The sequence below is a fragment of the Amblyomma americanum genome, chromosome 7 (assembly GCF_052857255.1).
Source record: "Amblyomma americanum isolate KBUSLIRL-KWMA chromosome 7, ASM5285725v1, whole genome shotgun sequence".
In the NCBI taxonomy this organism is placed as follows: domain Eukaryota; kingdom Metazoa; phylum Arthropoda; class Arachnida; order Ixodida; family Ixodidae; genus Amblyomma; species Amblyomma americanum.
In genome coordinates, this window is record NC_135503.1 from 50,993,689 (window position 1) to 51,017,198 (window position 23,510).

Consider the following 23,510-nt stretch of genomic DNA (forward strand, 5'->3'; position numbering starts at 1 on the left):
CTCGCAGCATCGGCATTCTTCACACGAGCGCAGTGGATTGGAATGCATCTGGTGGCGCATTACGTTGGAACAGCAGCGTGCTTCTCTGTAAAGCGTGCTTTCGGCGCATCACTCGTGGCTTGCGGTGAAGCCGCCTTTGGCGCTTTGTGTAAAAATCTTCGAACCGGCAGCAGCTGTTGTAAACAGCAGCTCCTGGAGCCAGTATAGCTGTTAGAACCAGTAGCTGCTGGACCCATTAGCTTTCAAAGTAGCACCGAAACATTAATATTGTTAGGATAAACTAATCTAACAACGTTCTTTCATTCTCTAACCTTTCTGAAACATTAAAAACAAGTGTTAATGTAATGTCCTAGGCGTTAAGCGCACATAAAAAAATAAAAAAAACCTACTAAAATTAAGAGGTAGTCATCTCTGTGCAGGACCATGCAGATCTTCCCATAATGTGAACACATATACAGCTTTAAACCAGGCTTGAAAAGCAGCAACTACACCAACAGCAAAGTACTCAAATACTACTTACATGTGGAACACATACTCTCACATTCTGATACCATATGGACTCGCGCTTATATATCCTCCACAGGCAGAGCTCTTGAATTTTAAGGTGTAAGCCTTGTTTGCGGACAATTGTCCGCATGAACTGTCAATCATAAGTTTATGGTAAACAAAATAAAATGTAAAAGTTGATTATAAGCAACAGTTCATAGTCAAAATATATTAATAAATAAAAAATGAATGAATAAAGAAATAAAAAAAATTAATTAGATAAAAATAAGAAGAAAATAAAGAAAATTAAAATGGAGGGAGAAACGGAGGACAGGGAAAGGCTTTTGAATTTCCGTTCTTAAGCAGACTTAAGTGGTATCCTGTAATTTTTTTTGGCACTATTCAGTTTTTAGCACTCACTGTCAGATTTAGCTGTGAGGTTCTGTTAGCTGAAAAATATTATTACCACACAAAGAAAAAAAACTCTCCAAATAGAACAGCAAAAGTCCGTTGCTGGAACCAGCACAAGCCTGGTCATGCAAACATACTGCGCCGACTTCAAGCATCATTGCTATTGCCACTTTCGCCACAGTAGACTTTTTTTTTCTTTTCAATCTGCAGGCCTCGTGTCCCTGAATCCCCCCTTGTGTAGTGCACCTCGCAGCAGTGTGTTTTGAGCCATGTCTGGGCATGCGATGCCCTGGCATGAGAACACAGATGCAAATGGGAAAGCAGATGTTTTGGGGCATTCATAATGATCCCATTTATAAACATTGGTACATTCATTGCACACCATGTCTAACAAGAGCATACACATTCAGTCAAGCTTCTCAGAGCAAAACCGGAATGCTTAAAACCAAGGTATTCCCTTGTGTGTACCAGCATGTGCAGTAATGGCTGTCAAGTCACTTTCCTTCACGAGTGTGACATGCTTTTTACACAGGTATGTTGAAGTGCTACTGAGGCGAATTAAGACTGCTGTTTTTAATGGTGTAATCACAAAAAGCATTTCCATCTGAGCCAGAGAGCCTCAAGTAGAACGTCATTACTGTCTAATCTGCTATTGTAAACTGAATGGGCAGTGGCCACAATGCCTTTCTTTGCAGCCAAGCTAATTAAGCTAAGACTGCTAAAAACTCGGCCTGAAACACTTCCTTCCACCTTTACAATGAAATTTGTTTTCCTGCACCTGTCCTTGCCATGTAAATTTTATTAACAAAATTGCACACCAAATTCTGCAGCTGTTCTAACCGAGATGCAAACAAGAAAAGTAACTTTGCAGCCTTCATTGCGCATATATGTGTGTGTGCCCAACAGTTCCCATACACCACCAAGCAACGCAACAAAACTTGCAGCAAGCAGCTTAGAGAAAAGAAAAAGAGGACCCGTTATGTGCCCTACAAGTTGTGGGACGAGAAAAAAAAGTCTCACAAAAGTTTTTTACAATGTACACACGGCGACAAGACACCTTCCCAATACCAAAATGTACAAGCAATATAATACATCGCTGCAAGAGAGAAGATGCTGCGTTCAGGAGAACCTACCTTGGAGATAAGCACAAGGTATTTTGTATTTATTAAACGCACTGTGAAGCCCTTTGCTGCCATTGTACACAGAATAAAATGCATGATTGCAAATGTGTGGCCTGTTGCACATGTTACATCATAAAGAAGCAAGTGTGCTTCACAGGATGCTCAAAAGCGTGAGTGGTACAGGTACTTAACTCCTCTCCGATACCCATACATGTGCCTCAGGTTGCATGACTGTAATTGCATTTCATTCATTCTTGACAGTTCCAATTTTCCACAAGCAAAAGACCCCATAGCCTAAGTACTACGAAAATCCCAAAATGTATTATGCTTCACAAAACTTTAAGCACTGTTACACACTCTCCAGTGTCCACCGACTTTATTGGATTAGCATCTGTTAGGATGATGCTGTAATTGGTAGTGATTGATGCATATGCAGGGGTTATACAACCCATTCTCTGCTCTCTGTACAGCTAAATTAGCATCAGCTCATGATACTGTTCAGATGACAAAAACGTTTCAGCTCTTTAGTTAGAGTTTAAGCCCTTGAAGCATAAAACGCCGTGCTGCAGAAATGCTTGCAGTTGTCTCCCAAAAAGGAACGGCTAAGACAATGGCAATAATTTTTTTGCTAACTCAGCTTATTAGCAGCAGAGTAAATGTTTTTGATGGGCAAACCATCTAACACTGTAAAAACTAAACACAGTTTCTAACACTCCTGAGCACAGCATCAAGCGCCATGGCTCCGTTGGTTGCCACCAAGAAAATGCATATGCATACCTGCTATGTACAAACACACTGTACACATAAAGAAAAAAATGGAGGGTCCAAAATACTGGCTAACATCCCTCCCGACATCATATTAGCATATACAGTAATACCTGCACACAATTAACTGCTGCAAAATAAGCTGCTACTGCTGTACCAAGTGCTCAGTTTTAGCGCCACGGCAAAAGATGAGAGTCCTCTGCTCACATCTGAAGTCATGGCAATTCAACTCATCAGCAAGCATAGTTCTGAGTGAAAATAAAGAAATGTACACGTCACACGAAATCAATGTGCCATAAAAAAAATCAAATCTTGCAACGATTTCATAACAGCCCACCATTTGGCAGTCTTGCCCCTTTTCACAGTTCGTCATTTTGTTGCCATAGCAATTTATCATTAAAATGCAAATGGAATAAACCTTCCGCTAAGCAACATTTAACTAAGCTTATCAGGGTAAAATGCATCAACTGTCAGTGTATGCAACATGAACCAGCAAGGCATCTGAACACGGCTAAAAGTGCAACTCATTTCCCATTTGCCGCTGTCAGCGGTAATAGATTTGTTACTGGTCTATAGTTTAAGCTTTGTGATGTCAGCGCACGTAAAGAACCCCAGGTAGCATAAATTTATTAAACTAGAGCCCTCCACTATGGCGTCCCTCATAGCTCATTAATCGCTTCAAGACGCTAAAACTCCAAAATTTACAACCCAAGTTTACCACTGGAACAATGCAGCCAGAAAATGCAGCACAGCTAGACCATCAAGGCATCAAACAGTTGCAAAAACTAAGTGCGCGTGGCCAGGGCTCTGAACTTAGCGGCCTGGCACCGATCTACCCAGTTTTATACTGGCATTCTCAGTTCACTGCCAATCTGCATTTTACTACTAACACAATGGAGACTGGACTGGGTGCGAGGAAAAATCATGTGTGCATCATACAGTCAACGTATATAGAGATTAGCATCAACCAGTTTGCAGGAGTTACAAACCAAAGAAGGAATAAACTGGGCCTCTTAGGCTAGTTACAAGAACATAGACTGATAAGTGCCATAAAGCAAGTGGGCAGCCAAAAAAAAAGTGCAAGGAACAGAAGGAAAGGGAATAAAGACACAATATGAGCCATAGCATATGTGGTATCTCCTACAAAGATAGGCAAAGAACAACTAATTGCAAGGCACTGAAAAAGCAATGCTTACAATTTCTACTTTGTGATTCCTCTGCAGTCTTTGTTGAACCTAGCTCCTCTTCATTCCCACTCACCTTAAAGTGCCAGGTCATGCTGGCATCACTCTTCATAACCAGTGCAAGGCCTAAAATACTTGCGTTTTGAAACACACCACCTTTTGTTTGTAGTCAATTTCAAGAAAACCAGTCTGTTTCGTATGAAGTACACAGCACGGGCAGGCCACTGCAGAGTTAAATCCATAACATGCACCGTACAGAAAAAGGCAAAAAGCTTTATTCAGATGACTATGTGAAATAGACCTGCAAAATGATACAAAACTAACAAACGAATGAAATAAAAGGATTTATAATGCTTATGAACTCTAAATAAAAAAAGGAAACAAAACATTAGTCACTAGACAATATAGCCCACAACAATTCTAACAACATACATACACTCACATCTGTGCATCACAGGCTCTTCATATATATATATATATATATATTTCTCACGGTAAATGGACATGACAGAAGCTCTGGGTACCATATAGCATAAGGGCTTGCACATAACACATAAACAAAAGTTAGGAAATTACTCCAATCAAGCTCTACTTCACGGCATAAACTTATTTTCTGGGCTATGAATAAAAATGCCTAAAGGCAGAACTAGTTGATTGACTACACAAGCTCCTACAATTCTACAACAAGCTGCTTGTTCTTGTTTTTTACTGCCTCCTAGTACAGCCTGTTTCTAGATTTTGTCTTTTTTTCTTTTAATGAGCGACTGGAAGACAGTCTCCATGTTTTGTGTCCACAACACAGTCTGGAAACAGAGAACGAGCAAAGCGATACTACCAAAACTTAGAGCCCAGGTCAAGCAACACACCGTTCACTTCCAGAGGCACTCGCAAATATAGCAGCACATGGGTGCACTCTTCTGTGTGGTACCAGAAATATCCAAATCAATAATCGAGCCCCTAAAACGCTCAGTGCAAAATACCGGCTCAGAGCTACAGCTTAGAAAGCATCTGAAAATAATGTATAATGCGTTTTTTTAAGGCTTAACTCTGGCCTTGCCAATTATCTGGAAGAAAAAGCGAGCAGCAGTGTGATGAGCACTGGACCCAAGTGAGGCAGAGCAACTTTGCGCACGCGCACAAACAAGCCAAAGAGGATGCATATACACACGCAAAAAAAAAACAAAACAAATGAGACTAGCACGCGGCAGACAGTTGGGCACCCTGAATTACCCACCCTTGTGCCGTTCAGTGTGAGGGTAGGGTGCAAGGAGGGGGCTACAGCATCAACAGTGCCCCAGAATGCGTGTTTTCTCCTTTCTTAAAGACAGCTGGAGAAGGCAGTGTGCAGGTCAACCTCCTACTTCGCAGAGGCCAGCATCTCCTGGATTTCGTTTTCCCACTCTGGATCATCGCCCTGAGCGGCCGGGTCGGTTGCCACCACTTCGTAGTCTTGGAGCTCCTGCTGAAGCTCCTTCTCCCACTCGTCGTCGGCTGCACAAGAGGCGACATGTTTATGATCACGGAGATCAGTTACTACAATGCTCAGGATAGTTGTCGACGTTCCAGGCATCTGATCTCGAAATTTTTCCACCACCTTTAAATGCAGCACGGCAGAGAGCAAATGCCAGGCATGTTATCTCAAAATTTTGCAGCTATATCTATATTCAGCATGGTCAAGAGTGTCTGCAATTCTGTTTCTGATGCCCATCGAGTGCATCTGCTGTTATTGCAAATGCCGACTTTTTTCTTATATTTGTGGGAACAAGTTGACCCAGTAAAGACTTCATCTCGGTCATACACCAGCCAGCCTGTTTGTCAACTGCATCAGCGTCCTTTCCTGTCATCACTACCATGTGACATTGTGAAGCCTAGCTTACAACCCTTGTCACACTTGCATTCTTACCATTCGGAAAGAATGCGAGTGACGCTAAGAGCCTGCCATTGGCTTGCACCTCTTAAGTTGCTGCACATGATGGCTTCACGCAGGCAGACTGAGCAGCATGCAAAGTGAGTGATGCTTCACATTCCGACTTTCCTATTTCGACAGTACATCCCATCAAAATAACGCTACGCTTGAAAACAATGAGCCAGATGTGTCCAGCAAAGAACTCACCTGACGAAGCACGGCTACCAGAAGTCTGGATGGGCCTTGCTACAGTTTTTCACTTTACACTATTTTCTGGCTTACCGATGCCCTGCTCTCCGTAAAAAATACATATTACTTGCAACCTTGAGACACTAACCTTACAATCTAGCTGTACCTTCTAGTGTTCCTTGAAATAACTTGCATAAAAAAACTAGTCATACAATAAAAGACAAAACTGCTAGCAGACTGTTGTCCCGCCATCAGCATGTAGCTGGCACTGAGCCATTTGAAGCACCCATAACATCACTGCACCGTGCCGGAGAATGGAAAGTTTCCCTTGCTACGTATGCTTGCTGTGTTGCTCCTATATGTACATAGTCACATGTGTGCATATGCCTGCCACAAAACCACTTCAACTGACTGCTATCATCATCATGTAATATTCACAGAAAAGCTGCCTGCAGCACACAGTACAGGGTGCTGCCGGTAACTGCACTGCAGCCTTTATCTGCAGTAAACTGCACGGTGTTCTCTCACCTTTAGAAAAGAAAAAAAGAGACTTATATTCGGTCAGATCACGCGTGCGCTCTGTGCTCTAACCTGCTTTGTCTCCCATGCCAAGCTGCTTCATGCCCATCTTCACTTCTTCCTCAGAGATCTTGTTTCCTTGAAAGGTGTCCGAGACAAATTCGTGCGTTGGGCTGTCCAGTGCTTCTTCATCATCTCCGCCTGCCAGGTTCTCTGCATCGAAGCGTGTGCAAAAACAGTGCCATGCAGTGATATCACAGACAACCTTTTTTAGTCAGGTAGTAGGAAAATAAAACATGCTGCTCCCCGAGTATCAAATCAATGTCGCACACTCCGCAAAGATGAGAGATGGTCATGAATTTAAACAGGGACACGCTCTTGCAAATGTTGGTCACACTTTCAATACATTAGACATGGTAAGTCATGTGCTAGTGCATTACAAACTTAAAAAAGCCGTGGCACTTCGTCTGACACAAAGGTTGCACGAGTTCTTTCATGAAAGCGTAAATTTAGTATCTTTTTTTTTTAAAGTAGGCTGTATAAATTACTACATTTTAAAAGAGTAATTATTGTGAATACAGCTATTAAAGCCTTAGTATGCCAAATTTTCCATCTATGATGTCACAGTTGCACATCTGTACACCTTTTCAATATAAGCCTCGTAGCGGGTAAACAGGAGCTTTTGGTCACAAAATTCTATGACACTGGTTAGCCTGAAGCAAGCCCATCATACCGCTATCACTGTAAAAAATGAGTCAAGCCATGAGGTTCCAGAACACAGGTGCCACAATTCAAAAGCCATGTGCTTCCAAAGTTCCTTTTAAGCAGAGACGGTGCCTGTAGTAGTTTTTATTTTCACTAACGATGAATTTCATACTTGCTAAACACTATCAGGAACAACATGTTTACCTTCATGGCATGCAGGACCATCCCACAGCAAAAACTAATGGCAAGGTTTAGCTACAAAGCATGCAACATTACTAACATATAACTGAATTAATGATCTGAAATCTTAATTCTGTTAAATCAGGCCACAGGGTACCCACTGTCTAGACAACAAAATGCTAGTCAATCACATTAAAATGTTCCACCAACCAAAAAGCACATCTAACACTTGCGTCTCTTGACCTTTGATGTACACAGTCATTTTCCAATAACTCTTGAGGCAAAGCCTTTTCGAGAAGAAATTAAGTTATGTTACTTTTGTCGCCTTTAGGACCAACTGACTTGACAGGAAAATAACCGCATACTTAAAAAAGTGCAAAGAGACTGGCTAATGGTAAATCGCTTCAGAAAATTTGGACAAGGACAGTGAAAATGGCTCCACAATTAATGTGTCCCGCTCTTCCACCTCTCATGACCTAGGTCTACACAGCAAGTTCATGCGGATTTTTCAGCAGTGCAGCCTATTCCTTGCTGAGAGACATCTACAGAATCAATATCCGCTAGTAAAGTGTACAATGAAACAACAGCAGAAGCTGTGTCCACATACGTTTGCTACTTTCGTCGGAGGGACTCTGTTGTGACGAGACTGATGAAGTGTCACCACTGCTGCTGCTCCCTGAAAAGTAAAAGTGACAGGTATGCCTACATCTTACATCAACTGCAGGATTCAACTGCTGCACAACACTTCATTCCTCGGCTCACAGCTGTTTTTAACCGTACGTTGTGAGAAAGGTATGTTAGGTAATAAACATAACCTGAGTATTCTTTATTGTCCAACTCTGGGGTTCCACACAAGTGAAAACAATTTAGAAAATTTTTGTACATTAGATCACAAGATCATTTAAAGATAAGTATTTAAAATAGGCAAAATTGTCTAGAAAAAAAAAAATGCTACTACTACACAAGTGGATGTTTTTTTCTGGATAAATATGATAAACTGAATATTTGAAAGATGAGCACCGCCCCTTCAATTTAATACCTTCCGGGGAGATTCAGAAAAGGAAGTTTAAGAAGGAAATGTCTTCACTAGCCGGCAGCACTGCATTCAGACAAGACGGACCAGCTGAGCAATTGAACCGCACGAAGTGGCAGGACAGGTTATGTGGCACGCACCTGCACCCTTGCCATGACTGAGTGCACTTAGTTGAGTCGATTGCTTAATAAGAGAGACACGGTAGAAGTAGTTCCTCCAGAAGTCGGTTTCGGGGATCCTGGCATGATGGACAAAAAGGCAACAGAGGTTCAAGACACATATAAGATCAGGCTAGATCTAACAACTCCCAGGCCCAATAACAGAACTAGCACAACGTCTTTTGTGGCAGGTGTCCACATATGTATGTATGTACAATGCATGCTTGCTGACATGTGCGCACGTGTGTATACAGTCATCAGCATGATTGTCTGAAGTGCTCGAATGCCGCCCTGACGCAGAAAGGAAGTGAAATTCTTAGGCAGGTATTTGGTTCTGAAGATAATGCTGGCGCCGGAGTGAAGCAGCACGGACATATTGCACTGTACCATTTCTAGTGCAGCTAAGTCAAGATTTAACTTCTTTCGCAATGCAATAAACCGCTCTAGATGCTCTAGACAAGCGTGCTGACGACTGTACTAAAACATTAGCACATTTATGTACTAAACGGACAGGCTGTCCCGTATAACATGAAGCACGTCTGCAAGAATCTGGCTCATGCTCCAAGTTTTAAATTGAGGCACTATTGTTAGCAGTCACCTAGGACAAGCACGAGTGTTTAATAATAGGACCATAACTGAATAGTCAAAATTATTAATCAGCTTTTAACCATCACAAGGGAGCAAAAGGAATCAACTAAAAACTCCCACGAGTGAAATTTTTGAAATAGTAGGATCAGAACAATTTTTTTTTTTTTGTGCTTGAGAGAAAGTGCACAAAACCCATCACATCCTTTGCATGACCACGTGTTTTGAAAATCCCACATTTAACAGTAATCCCGGGTTCATGCAGCCGCAGTCAGTGTATGTAATTTCTGTTCCTCTAGTTTCCTGCACTCCTTTCAGAGCAGGAAAAAAAAAATGGATGCTCATAACTGAGCTGTCTCCAGTCATGCCGTCCTTTACTCCTACATGTGCTCTGCAAATTTCAAACTGATTAAAATTCAATTAATAAATTTGTACTAGTATTGAGATCAGTATGAAGTAAGGCACACAATGGCATGCTCTACACAAGCTGCCCCCAATAATGAACCAGCTTAATTTTGGCAACATGTACCAGCTACTTTGAAACTCTTCCTTCAAGTTGCATGGGATGCACTTATATGTACATAATATTGCCACACTCCTGACATTCTGCCGGCGCCACCTGGTAGCCGAACCTGTCTCCCAGCGCGCGGCCGAACGTCTTCTTTGTCTTGAATGAGTGCGGCTGTTTGGAAAGCCTCACCCCAGTAAACGGCTATGCTTCCCGCGTCCTGCTACGTTTGTCGGCGACATTCGGTGGAGGTGCTGGGTACCATCCAATGTACGCTGACCCCCGACGATATCCTTGACGCTTCTCCCCGACGCACGGACGCCACACCTATCCACGGTGTATTACCTATTCCCCCTATCCTCTCTTCCTGTCCCCTCACCTCTTTCATTTCATTTCTCCATTCTGCCTGCTATTCTTTATTTCTGTTGCCCAGCTCAGGTGCTTCAGTATCGATGGCAGATGCTGAGGCTAGCAAAAATCGTTTCCTTCCTTTTTATTATTTTAATAAACCACCTACTATTACTACTACATCTGTCCACAAAGCGAGCAGTCTCCTGCGAAGCCTGCAACCCGAGTGTGAGCCACTCACAAGGCCTGTGCGAGCTATGACTTCCACCACTGGCAGCCAGACAAATCAGTTCTCCGGCAGTGCCCCGCTGTTCGTCGTCCTCGCACCTCGGTTGCCACCATTCTTCCACGGCGACTGGTTCGAGGATGCTGAAGATTGGTTAGCCGGTTCTGACCATGTTGCTGCATTCAACCAATGGGACGACGAGCGGAAGCTGATGAATGTGTATTTCGCACTGCAAGACTCGGCGAAAACGTGGTTCGAGAACCACGAGGCGTCCTTTTCCAACTTTTGCTCCAAAGTTGCTCGCCACATTCAGCTCGAGCGAGAGAAAGGAAAATGCTGAAATTGCCCTTCGCTCCAGGTCACAGCAGTTCAACGAGAGCGTGGCTATGTTTACTGAGGACGTGACCTACCTCTGCAATCGGGCCGACCCGGCCATGCCCGAAGCTACAAAGGTGCGGCACCTTATGCGTGGGGTAAAGGAGCAGCTGTATGCTGGCCTCATGCATGACTTTCCGAGAACCGTCACCGCCTTCGCCAAGGAAGCTACGAGCATGAAATGTTCACTGCAGGAGCGGAGTGCCCAATACGGCCGTCAGGCAAATGTAGCGGCCACTCACTACTGCACGTCCTTGCCAGCCCCCGGGGATGAGGCGTTGCAAGAGCTTGTGCGGAGCATTGTCTGCGAAGGACTGCGACACCTCCACTCGGATGCTCCATCGGCAAAGCATACCTTCTACAGGCGATGTCCTCCGTGACGAAATCCGGCGAGCGGTGCAGCCACCACCAGCACCACTATCGGAGCCGCACGTCATGTCTTATAGCGATGCCCTGCGCCGACCTGCCCCTGCGCCGCAAGCGTTTCGCCTCGTTGCCGGACCACGACTACCCCGTCGTTAGCTGCGTCCCATTGATCGGCAGCAGAACCTGTGCCCTCCTTTCAGCAAAGTGCACATATGGCGAACGTCCAACAATCGCCCGCTCTGCTACCACTGTGGGGAGCCCGGCCATACTCTGCGGAATTGCCCGTACCGGCGGACAGGTTTGAGAGGATTCACCGGATGCATCTCGACCACGCTATGGTGGAAGACCGCAGGACATAGAGGAGTGCCTGGCCACTCAGGTGCTGCCCCCGACCTCACAGCGGTGCCAATCGCGATCGCTGTCCCCGAGGCACTTTGCTTTGCCCAATCGGCTCATCCTCTGGTCAGTTCAGAGGCACGTCTCCTCACCGGGAAAACTGAAGATGGTGTCCTCCAGGGGTAGGGCCGCTGCCACTGCACAAAGTCAACAGCCTCCATACGACGATTCGACACGACGGTCTGAGCGGCGACGGACCGATCAGACGAACTCACCGACGTGCTGTGAACGATTAATTTCTGCCGAAATTTTAGTAACCGCCGACAGTCATGAAGTGACCGCACTCATCGATACCGGCACTGATTTTTCTGTGATGAGCAAGCAGCTAGCGCACCACGACTCTCCGTAAGGTTCTGACGCCTTGGTGTGGACCCGTGATCCGCTCAAGGTGCTCCCTCAAGGAACTGTCCGGTCGTCTCGACAACCAACATCCGAAGTAGTCCACGTGGCGCGAATGAAGACGTATTACTCCCGTTAGCCAATTTCCACGTAGACACTCGCGCCGTTAACTTTCCGCTTTACGTATGTTTTTTCGCCCTCGCGTGCGGCATCGAGTCGATGCCTCTTGGAAGGGAGGGGGGCAATGCCACACTGGATGGATGGATAAGGCTGAACCCTTTAAATCAGGCGGTGGCTCAAGCCACCTAGCCATGACCTATGAAATTTTACTCTTGTTTTGATTTTAGCCACCAATCAGATAACCTTCGTTTGGTTACTTCTAACCGCTTAAAATCTACTTCCCCTTAACCGTCCCTAAACCCCAATGCCTTGGTGACATTCTGCCGGCGCCATCTGGCAGCCAAACCTGTCTCCCAGCACGGTCGAATGTCTTCTTTGTCTTGAATGAGCGCGGCTGTTCGGCAAGCCTCGCCCCAGTAAACGGCTGTGCTTCCCGCGTCCTGCTACGTTTGTCGGTGACAATATTTACTCACTCAACATTTCTTTCAGACATGCAGAAAACATGCTTTCCATATCCAAAGTCCTTGTAATATCATATCTGCTAAAACACAGGGCAAGCGTTAATATCTGTTGACCATCTAAGCTCTCAACCAACAGGCCTAAATGAAAAGAACTCAAATATTGCTTCACCACAGTTTTTTTCACAGAAGATGTGGAGGAATATCTGATACACAGCAAACATCCACGTCCAGCTGGGTCCATTTTCATGACATGAAAAGAAAGAACACCCAGAGTCTTCACCCTCTCTCGAAGTAAGAAAGTGCCAGTGCTAGATGTACTGAACCAGTGTCATGACCAGAGGACAGTCCCTTATGGCAGTCACCACATCAGGACAGTCAGGACCCAGTCACGTATGCTGCGCTAATTACTTCAAGAATGCTTGCTTAAGTAAACACACATTAACTTGCACCTTTCGTCCTGGGAGGTAGTGTGCTCCCTTGACTGACACAGCACCCCATAGCTCCCACTGATGCTTCTAAACCAGCCTCTCTCGTGATGTGCTGGGAAGAAAGTGGCAGACACAATGCTCGATTGCTGACATAGGCATTTAAGTTATTATTCTCTCCCTGCAAAAAGTGTTGAAGTAATAACTCACCATTTCGGTACAATCTCAAATCTCATTTTCTCCAGATTAGGGTCCTCCTGAAGCAACGCCATTGCTACAGGAGACATAGTGTCCATGTCGAATTCAAACTGAACTCCACTTGGTGGACTTCTCACAAAGTTTCGCTTATCCTGCAGTATTGAAAAGGAGGCGATATAATGAATGATGTACAGATTCATAAAAACTGGCATCCACAAACATCAGCCTTGGCAGCTTACAAGAACAGCCAGACAGCACACGTCACATTAAGTAACTACAACTCATACCTTGCACTGTCATCATGTTATACATGTCATCATTAATTTGAGCTTACTCAATGGTTATCACAATGCCCCGAGAAAAAACAAGCATTGCTTAAAAGACAATAGACACCAAATTTTTACTTGCATGTTTTCTTACTTCATATGATGCATTTCAAAAGATGTATACATTAGTATGCATGAATCACCCCGTGGCACTACCTTGCGACCACTGAATAATTTATAACTGAATTTTCTTGATGCTGTTTCGGTTTAATTAACCGACCGATGGCTGTGACATCCACGGGTTACATTAGGCAGGGGAAAAACTTGCAATATAACTGCTCATACATTGTTTGTTGTCATTCCAGCTCTTGAACCAGACTAGTGTAAGTGTTTCAGTGAATTAAAACTATGTATCAGCATTTATTTTGCGGATTTGGCGTGCCTTATGTGGCCTAAGGTCCAACTGCATGTCATAGCCATAGTTCGGTTGACGAAACCGAAACTGAAACAACAGCATGAGAAAAATTATTTAGCTGCCATAGGCAAATACATGCGGTGATCCATGTATTCTAACGTCTAATTCATCATTTGAAAGAAGAAAACATGCAACTAAGTGAACAATCCGGCACTGCACGTTCACTCCATGCTGACCCAAAGAGGCCATATGATCGCACTAAGTGGCAAACCTAAATGCAAAACAAATGTAAGCCAAGCAACAATAACTGACTAGAACTTGGAAGCGGTCTTAGTATTCAAATAACAGCACGGTGCCTGCAGAAGGCAATATCACTCAGGGGCCCCTAAAAATACAGTCACAGACCCAAACAACATTAAAGACTGATGATTATCATTAGAAATCGATTCATGACACCTGGATAGTTCTAGGCATTCAACTGAGTGTTCTGAAGGTTTTGAGAGCAAGTCACATGAAAGCGCCCCAAGATGTATGTAAACCAAATGGGGTTGTCGACATGCAGCTACGCAATGGTGCATTCATGGGCCACTGTGCCAGTCTTCTATCAGGACAACTATTCTAACACAGTCCAACAATCCTAACACAGTCCCAAGCCATGCAGCATTTTTCTTGAACTGAGAAATGGACACCCAACAAAACCTAACATAAAAAAAAAGTTTAAAAATTGCACCGGGCATGTAAAAGAGGGTGACAGGAACAGCATTTAAAAAGATTACACCATGAAATTTATGGTAACAGCAACAGGTGATTACTTCAAGAGAGATAAAGCCATATTATATTGCTTTTGAAAATCTGGGGAACAAGTAAATGGCTTCTGGAAGATAAATCTATAGAGCTATGTGTACCACAGTGGAAAAAAACACGGTAATGCGGCATTCAGTGCAGACAGCAATTCGAAATTTGAATGGCGGCAAAAAATGCCAAGCTTACCGCTGAAAGAGATAGTATTTGCTGCTTCACGTTTTCTTCATCTTCGCATCCAACCCAAGGCAGGATTCCAACATCACACCTCTGCTTACTCTTCAAAAAGTTTTCTTGTTCCCGATTAAAGTCTGCCAAGATGCTCTGGAAACAGAATTAGTAACAAACATTACATACATGCGACAGAAAAATACAATTCCCATAGACAGCATCATGAAAGACACAAGACAAACAGTTCTCACATTCTCTTCCACTGTTGTTTTGATCTGCTTGGCCGTCTCTTGAACGGTTTTCCCAGCTTTGTTTGCCACAGAGAAAAGGAAACCTAGGCAGAGAAAAGAAGCCTGGCCATTACCGCCGAAACAGGCTGAAGATGCGTGGTTCACGACACGCGAGCCTCGTATGGTAAACAAAACAAAACTACCCCGCGTTGCAACACAGCAACGCCGCGCAGCCAGTCAACAAATGTATTTAAAGGCCAACGCTTCGTTGGTCTAGTACGGCGCAAGAGGAGCTAGGTGCGCACCAACAGACCACACAGAAAAACGTTTAGCTATGCAATTTGCGTCGAAGCCCCACAATTCTCTGCCCACGAACTTACTTCCGATGGATTTGGCAGATTCCATCGCCTTGTGCGACACATTTTCGAGTGGGATAGTTATGCCCGTCCCCAAGGGACCCTTGTCATTGGAAGGCGGAGCGGCAGCCGCTGGTTTCGGAGTGTCGGGCGACGGAGGAGCATCTGTGTCCGGCCCAGAGGTCGAGCCCGAGTCGCTGCCTCCACCACTTTCCTTGGACGGCGCCGCAGCTAGGGGCTCATTGGTGGCTTCGTTGGTAGGTTTGTTGTCGGGCGCATCGCCGCCTTCCGCCGACTCCGGGGCCTTCGTTTGTTGCTCCGCTCCTTTCGTTGTGTTCTTCCAAATATTGGAAATGAAATCCATGCTTCTCGTTGAGCCCCAGCCTCAAGTTGACTGCACGAAGCTTCTTCAAGTGTACTTACACCGCAGTCCTGCAGCCCGCAGTCACAAACGCACTACAAGACTACAGCGATACAGAAGCTGATCCTGCCGCAGCTTGACGACACGGGTTGACACTTCCGCTACACCGTAAATAAACAGTGGCCCTTCAGAGAATAATAAAGGGCTTCCTTGATATGTGATGACGCCACACTCGTTACAAGCGCTAAGAGCATACCAAACGTAATGGATTTGTCTAGTTTCTCCGAGAAAACGAGTCGTTACATGACGAGTAAATCGAAAACAATTTTCTTTAACAGAAATCAACAGAAAGCCGCTCCCCTAGGCTGGCCACAATGTAGTCAAATAAAATTTATAAAACAAAAAACAGGCCGCCGGAGTCGCTTTTGTCGCTCGCTCAGTTTGAGCGGCATGTATTCGGTAGCATGTCGGTAGTGTTTTTCGCATTTGTCAAATGTGCGTGCTGCTGCGCTGGAGAGTGTGAAGTTCACTACTAACACCGCTCTCGGGCTGAGTACAGACGAGCTGACAGTTCGTTAACATCACGAAATACGAACTGTACACAGCCTTGTTTCAAAAATGGGGGGCCTCAAGTGCCCGTCGTGCTCCCTGGCCTACACGACGAAAGGTAACGCCGCACCGCGTGAAAGACGTTACAAGGTTTCGTTTGCTAAAACAGGGCCTCTTTGCAGCCTCTACTAGTGTGCTGTCAATTTATATGCATTAAGCCGTTACAAACTTATAAGTGGTCGACGGTAAACAGTAGCGTGTGATCTGGTCGGTGCTCAACGCTGCGTCACTTTGGTGTTCCCGAACAACGCACGAGTCCATTGTTCTCTTGAAAAACTAATTATGGCTCCTGAATGCTGCTTACAGCGTTTGCGTCGTCGGCCGAAAATCACTGTTTTATTTTTTGCACCACGCAATAAGCTGCGAACGTGCTTTTGCAGGGTACTGTAGAGAATGTTGAAATTTAACTAGCGTTGCTCATTGTGGTGCATCCTGCGAGTTGTGCGTTGACGAACTTTGTTCTGCTGTTTTCAGAGCAACGAGGCACTCGACTGCCGCGGATATTAAAATGTGGTCACACGTGTTGCGAGGCTTGCATAAGAAGCCGAGCATCCCAGACGCACGTGTGCACATGTCCAGTGTGCAAGGTTGGTTTCATGTGTATGCAGGCAATGCATGAACCGTACGGCAGCACGATGCTGATATCAGTGTTATTTCGTTTGTTTCATATCTGAAACTGTCATTTACAGGACCAACAATCCTTTCCTGACAGCAGTAGTATCCAAGCACTGCTTCTTGATTCATTTGTCCTGGGTTCAGAAGCAGCCTACAACAGACAGTACCAAACCTCGTAAGATCATTCGTTATTATATTAAGTACTGAGGAAAGGGTGTATTTCTTGAAATTGCAACGAACATCAGTTGTACAGTGTATTTATTACCTTGTTGCACCAAATATTGTGGTATTCAGAGCCTGTATGCGTTGCTTTGAATTGCTGATTTTTGTGCAACCTTCATTTACGTGCCTTAAAGGGACACTGAGGAGAAATTTAAGTTGGCTTGTATCGATAGAATACCAGCTCCTGATCACAAAAATGCCGCTCTTACTGAAAACAAAGCTCTTGTAAGGTAGAAAATAGCAAGAACCAAAATACAGGTATCGCCACCACAGGCCGATCTCGCAAGTACAAGCGTGGTGACATCATAGGACAAGAGACGCCACCTTGGAGGAATTTTCCTTCCTACATGGTGCGCGAATCTGAGGCTGACAAAGGAAAGTTGTGCGGTTCAATATTGAAGTAAGTTTTGTTTTAAAACCGATAGTGCACTTTTATCACACAAGGAAGGCAGACAAAAGACAACCTGAATCTTGGAAGCAAAGAAAACCGATGCTCGGCGGCACCACAGGCGGCCAGGAGAGTTTCGATTTGTTATGGCGCTTCGCATCTATGAGCTTTGCGTGCCCTGTGGTTTTGTTTTTGACGCGCCTCGATTTACAAGCGCCGAACAGCAGAGGAACTCCAAGTGCCGCTTCAAGTGCTAGTTAACCTTTGAAGGAGCCTGTTAAGGCTGGTCAGATGATCGCCACGGTCGATGAAAAACTGATGGCACGATGGTCGGTGATCGTACAAGGTAGTTCGCAGTATAAAGAGCACTTGTGTCTTTGCACGCTCAATAAGTACTTTGGTTTGGGCTAGTTGGTGCATAGCTTCTAGATGCGCCTGTCCTGTTGTGTTCTTGTGCCTCTTTTGCCCTTGTTCTTTTCGCGCCGTCCTGACATCATCTAGAAGCTTCGCAAGCTCGCCCGGCGAAACATTCCCGGCTTTCCCAGTCTTCTTCAAACTACTTAACGGAAATCGTTTAATAGGGACGGAAGACAAGGTACAAGGCAGTTAAGAAAAATTGCTGATGGCCTAGCTCTGTTAGGCCAGGATATACGTAGCAAAAGCGCGGAGACCTCTGCATCGGAAGAGTGCATTCGCTAGATGCGCCTTTATTGATGGTCATACCTTGAGCCGTCATGGCGGAGTGGTAGCGTCTCCGCCTCAAATGCCAAAGGCCCTGCTTCGATTCCGAGCCTCTGCACAGGATTTCTTTTTTTATCCAGTGAGTGAGCGGAGGGTTTCAGTGGCTCCCATAGATGCCGCCACCAAATACGTTGGTTAGCGGTGAAGCTTAGGCTCTGTTAAGGCGCGTTTATGCTCCGGCGTGACGCGCGCGCTGCACGGCGACGTCACGTTGGCCAAAGCGAGATCCTCTATACTCCAACTGCGCTTGACCGCCGACGCGTTCGGCGGCTTCGGCGCACTCTGACTGCACTGGCGGAGACTTGGAGCATGCCTCTATTTCGCACCGAGTGCGCCAGCCGCCGCCGGCCTGGCCAGACTGATTCGGCTCTGCGGCGAGGTACGCTTTGTGACGTAATTCAAAAGATTCAGCAGTTGGGCGGAGCTGTTCTTTTCGAGCTCTCGGCTAATTTAATCCATTCACAGTACACATCTGAAGGTACATGCAATTGGGCGAGAGAGCCCGATCCAGTGGACCTGCTGGATCCAGCGGAAGCCGTTGAAAAGTGTCGTGCGTCGGCTTTAGTTTCAAGCCGGCAACTTTAACCGCGACCGCCCTTGAGCACCCATCCGTTTTTTGTGGCAAAAAAAATAAATAAATAACCTGGCCCTTGCAGCGATGGGAGACGTCGACGCCGCCTGTGGCACCGTGCAACCGCGCCGTTCAAGGAATCACAATCCATTGGCCCCAAAGCCCCGGCCAGCCTCCGATGGGCGCAACGTGCTGACCTTGTCCTAGCCCCTCGCGACTCCCCGCACTGGGGTTATGATATTTAGTTTGCAACAGCTGCTCACTGAGGAAGGGGGAAACGACCCGCCGGCGCCTAACCTAACCGTGCTCCCTCAAAAGCATCGCACGCTCTGTGGGGCTGAGGTCGCTGAAATGCAGGCCGGAGTTTTTGCGAGAACTACGTCGTTGGGTTCGGGAACCGGATCCATCGTAGCGCTGGCGAGACGCCGGTGCAAACGTAAATGAAATGACGGTAGCGACCCCCGATAGATGCCTTCAACGTGCGGCGGCGGTAGCTTTCATTTCGGCTGCTGCTTGACCGCGCCGCTAGCCGCCAGAAATCACGGAGTCTGCGTTTACGTCACGGATCACGTCAGTCGGTCCCATGACGTCATAAGAGTTCTCCGTGACATCATAAGAGTTCTCAAGTTTAAATCGGAGCGGCGGGAAAAGCTTTTTCAACTTCGAATCCAAATTTCTTTCAAATAACTCCTGGACAAGCGGCAACAAAGCCATGAAATGCCGAACTATCAAACTTTGCTAACAAAAAAAATTCTCCTCAGTGTCCCTTTAAACCAGCCTGGCATTGCAACGGGTACTTGGTCACATAAACTTTAGCGTGTCATAATTTGCCAAAAATTCCCATCATCCTTTTAAGGGCATCACGTCAGGGCTTCAGGACATTAGATTTAGTAGTTTATTGATTTAAAAGAGTTTTAACTGTTTCTAACTTGTGCTGGTTTATTTCCAATTTTTCTGCACTTCGATCTGACTAATTCTTTAATCTTTCTCACAATTTCACTGCCATCATTCATTCTGTCTTGTGAAATGAAATTGCATCCATTGCTGAAGACTTCAAAACCTCAATAAAGAGCACGCTTTTGAGCATGTCCAGAAAGCATTGTTGCCATAAAAGGCAATTTTTTGCATTGGTGTTGAGCATAGTTGGTGTCATTGTCCCATACATATTTGTGAGAAGATAGTTTTATAGTCTTCACTTTTCTTACGTAGTTCAAGAGGACCGAACATGGAACCTTTTAACTTAACTATGATGAGCGCAGTCAAAAGTAAGGAGGCCACCAAGAAAGGACCAGTAGGTGAGTACCGGTGTGTGGCGTCAGCTGTCTGGAGCATGCCCACTTCCATGCTTAATACTGTTTCCTTGAAATAGCGAACACATTCTCATAACAAATACACACCTGTTTGTGTCAGAATATAAATTTTTGGCTAAAATATCACCCTGCAGAATGAACTCCCCTCCCAAATGAATTTATAAAATGAAGGGCATTCGTTATGCAAGTAAATTTGGTTATTCAAGAGGTAAACGAGTTGGTAGAAGCCCATTTTTTAAACATGCAGTGTTGGAAATCTGATATACATACACGAATAGGCACTGTCAACTACATGTTAAATGGACTTTCATATGCATGTGCGATTAGTCCTATTGGCCCTATTGCTTTTTGAACATTTAAAAGTAAAGTTGCAATTAAATTATGCTCTTGTTATGCTGTAACTGTTATGTTCTTATATGTGTTAGACGAGCAGATTTAGTGTCACTTTCAACAAGTGCACTTTGCCTGGTATAGTCACTTTGGCAGCAGGGTGGGTGTTGCAGTGTCTGTAGGTGTCGAAGTGCTGTATGTAATCAGTGTCGATAGCAGTCAGTTAACCTACTGGGCACTCGGAGTTATTAACAGTACTAACATATTTTGACAGACTGATTTTTAATTACTACAAGCCTTTTATTACAAGGTATTTTTATTTTTCTTTCAAAATGAAAGCATTTCATGCGGCAAAAGTCGAAATGCCTGCCATAATCCTTGTCTACCTTTTCTGTTTTGCTTTCTTTGCACGAGGTGGCGCGTCATAAACTGCGCCTCTTTTAGTCATGCAGATAGCAGTAAGTTGTTTGTTCAGGACAACGCAGGTGAATAATGTAAGCAAGCGTAGTATTAAATACACTCTTTGTATAATTCCACCTGCATCTGAAAGTGGGGCACAAATAAATCAGTTGGTTAATTTAATAAGGTCTTATACTTTTCCCTATTAGTAGTGCGGGTGCTGTTAACTAATTATTGTGCACATTTTTTGTGTACCTACGAAATAAATGGCTTTCACCTAACTTAGCCTGAAATCTCTGTTTACAGTTCTCTGTGATGAGTGTGGCAGCTTTCCAGCCACCTGCCGATGCGATACCTGTCCTACAAATTTCTGCCAGCAGTGCTTTGATCAGGTGAGGGGGCCACTTTTGCCTGCCACTTCTATTTCAGGGCGGTCTACAGCACTGTGCGACGGAACTCGCTCACGCTCACTTGCGGAAATCGTTTTGTTCCTCTTTGGCCAGTCGCACTCCCATCCATCCAATCCCACACTGGCTTGTGCCCACTCTCAAAGGGGCTCACACTTCTAGGGGCTTATTCGTACTTTGATGTGCATGAGAAAAGTTCCATGCTTAGAAATTCAAGTGCCATAGAAGTGTTTCGCTGCTGGTGAAGCTGTAAAATGTGCTTTCCAGAGTTTGCATCCCAACACGGCTCCGGCGCAGGTGTGGTGTGCTTTTTCATGCTTGATTGGCATTTTGTGCTTGCATAGGGCTGTTCTGATACAAGCGTGTGCTTCATTTGTGTGCGCATCATAATCTCTGATTACACGACATTACGTCATTTCTGTGGGCACTGCCTTCTTCCTTGCATTCTAGATGAGACATTTATTAATGTACTGCCTCTTACTGTCAGGTAATAACTGTTGCTCTACCTAAGTGCATATAACTTGCACTTTTTGCACCTTCATGTCAGCAAGTACATACCGAGACTGCAAGCCTTTAGTGTCATGCTGAAAACTAAGCTTATGACAGAAAGGTCTTGTGTGGTTATTTCAGAAAGTGTTCATCTCCTGCATGGTCACGTCTTGAATGGCTGGCCATTAAGTTGAATTATAAAGGACTTGTACCTATAAAAATCTCATTTAGTTCCGTCTCTTGCTTTGAATCGTTTTGTAATAAGTTAGCATTGTGTTTTCCTAGTCCCTTGTAGGCCTTGCATGAACTTCTAATCTTCATGTTGCATTCAAGTTTTGTTGTTGCTTTACCTGGAAATAACATGTACGTTCCCCACGTTTCTTCTTCCAGCTGCACAGACTGGGAAAAACAATGAGGAAACATAAGCCGAGAAGTCTAAGTGCAGTGTCTGCGTGAGTGAGATTTCTTACTTTGGGCGACGAAATTCTGGGGCAAGGATTCATTGTAGGCACTTAGCATGAAACTTCTAGCCGATTCTGCAGTTTTTGTTAAATGTGATGCACCTCCAGTATAAGCATAGAGTGCCTGTTTGTCTGTTCTGTCCTGCCTTTGTGTGTCTTCGCTCTTTTTTTTTTGTGCAGTGTTAAGCCAATTCGCCCAGCTTTCCATTATTCTTACCGTAGAGTGTACTGTTCGCTCACATGGATTTTATGTGACCAACTGTTTACGTGTGTAGTTGGGCCACTTGGTATTCATTTCCGAAATTCGTGGTTACTAGCAGAAGATAGGATGTGTAATTGATGTAAACATGCAGGACAAATGTGTTCTAGCATTTCTCTAGGTTTGTCTTGCATCTATCGTGTGTCCTGTGCCTGTGTCACAACCATTTCTTTTGTTGCATTAGTAACCATTAGTTTTGAAAAGATTTTACACGAGTGGTGGAATACACCCATTAGTTTTTGAGGGATTTTGTATGAGTGGTGACAGCTGCTGCTCTTAAAAATAGTACTGGAAGATATCTGTAACGGCAGCACAGCCACCATAGCCCTTTTGTAAAGTCCGCTATAAAATTTCAATAAGCAGGGGTGTCATGCAGGGAGACACAATCTTGCCATTGCTATCCACCACCTGTTTACTGGAGGTATTCAGAAGCCTGGACTGGGAACAGCTGGGAATAAGAGCTAATGGAGAATACCTCAGTAATCTGCGATTAGCTGATGACACTGCCTTGCGAAGTCACTGAGGGGATGGATTGCAAAGCATGATCAGTGACTTAGACAGGCAGAGCAGAATGGGTATAAAATTAATATGCAGAACACCAAAGTAGTGTTCAACAACCTCTGAAGGGAACAGCAGTTTACGATTGCTAGCAAGGCGCTGGAGGTGGTAAGGGAATACAGTAACCGCACGTTACTGGTGCTCACTTATGTGGCAGGAACATAGAGGCTAATGAAAAGGGTTCAACTTAAATTGAGGACAACACAGCGTGCTACGGAAAGGAAAATGTTAAGTGTAACAGTAAGGAACAGGAAGAGGGCAGAATCAGTCAGGGAACAAACGCAGGTTAACGACATCCTGTTCAAAACCTGTTCATCCTGTTCAAAAGCCTGGACTGGATACCAAGAGTGCACCCTAGCACAGGTCAGGGTTTATTGGGGAGATTTGGGAGAGGCCTTTGTCCTGTGCTGGCCATGGTTGGGCTGATGATGGTGATGATATGAGTGGTGTAAAACGGTCCTGGATGCAGGAATCAGGGAAAGTTGGGTGTTCCCCGAAAGTGGAGGGATGTGTATAAAGAGATCAAAATGATACACAATGGTTGTGT

At 44.8% G+C, this 23,510-nt stretch overlaps 2 protein-coding genes across 2 annotated transcripts in view; one reads left to right on the forward strand and one right to left on the reverse strand.

Annotated features, from left to right (window-relative positions):
- Positions 1 to 1,214: 1,214 nt before the first annotated feature.
- Positions 1,215 to 15,955, reverse strand: Sap47 (Synapse-associated protein 47kD). The gene is made up of 8 exons (XM_077632183.1): positions 15,268 to 15,955; positions 14,909 to 14,991; positions 14,676 to 14,810; positions 13,017 to 13,156; positions 8,640 to 8,737; positions 8,074 to 8,142; positions 6,654 to 6,794; positions 1,215 to 5,458 (listed from the first exon to the last, which is right to left on the reverse strand). The coding sequence occupies exons 1-8, from the start codon at positions 15,605 to 15,607 to the stop codon at positions 5,325 to 5,327; spliced, it is 1,140 nt and encodes a 379-aa protein (XP_077488309.1). The 5' UTR covers positions 15,608 to 15,955; the 3' UTR covers positions 1,215 to 5,324.
- Positions 15,956 to 16,020: 65 nt separating this feature from the next.
- qin (tudor domain-containing protein qin) overlaps positions 16,021 to 23,510 on the forward strand; it is an 86,225-nt gene continuing 78,735 nt past the window's right edge. Inside the window, exons 1-6 of the mRNA XM_077632184.1 lie at positions 16,021 to 16,271; positions 16,688 to 16,800; positions 16,903 to 17,003; positions 19,960 to 20,045; positions 21,096 to 21,181; positions 22,076 to 22,137. Coding sequence (XP_077488310.1) covers positions 16,223 to 16,271; positions 16,688 to 16,800; positions 16,903 to 17,003; positions 19,960 to 20,045; positions 21,096 to 21,181; positions 22,076 to 22,137 — 497 coding nt within the window. The 5' untranslated portion in view covers positions 16,021 to 16,222. The remainder of the gene's footprint in view (positions 16,272 to 16,687; positions 16,801 to 16,902; positions 17,004 to 19,959; positions 20,046 to 21,095; positions 21,182 to 22,075; positions 22,138 to 23,510) is intronic.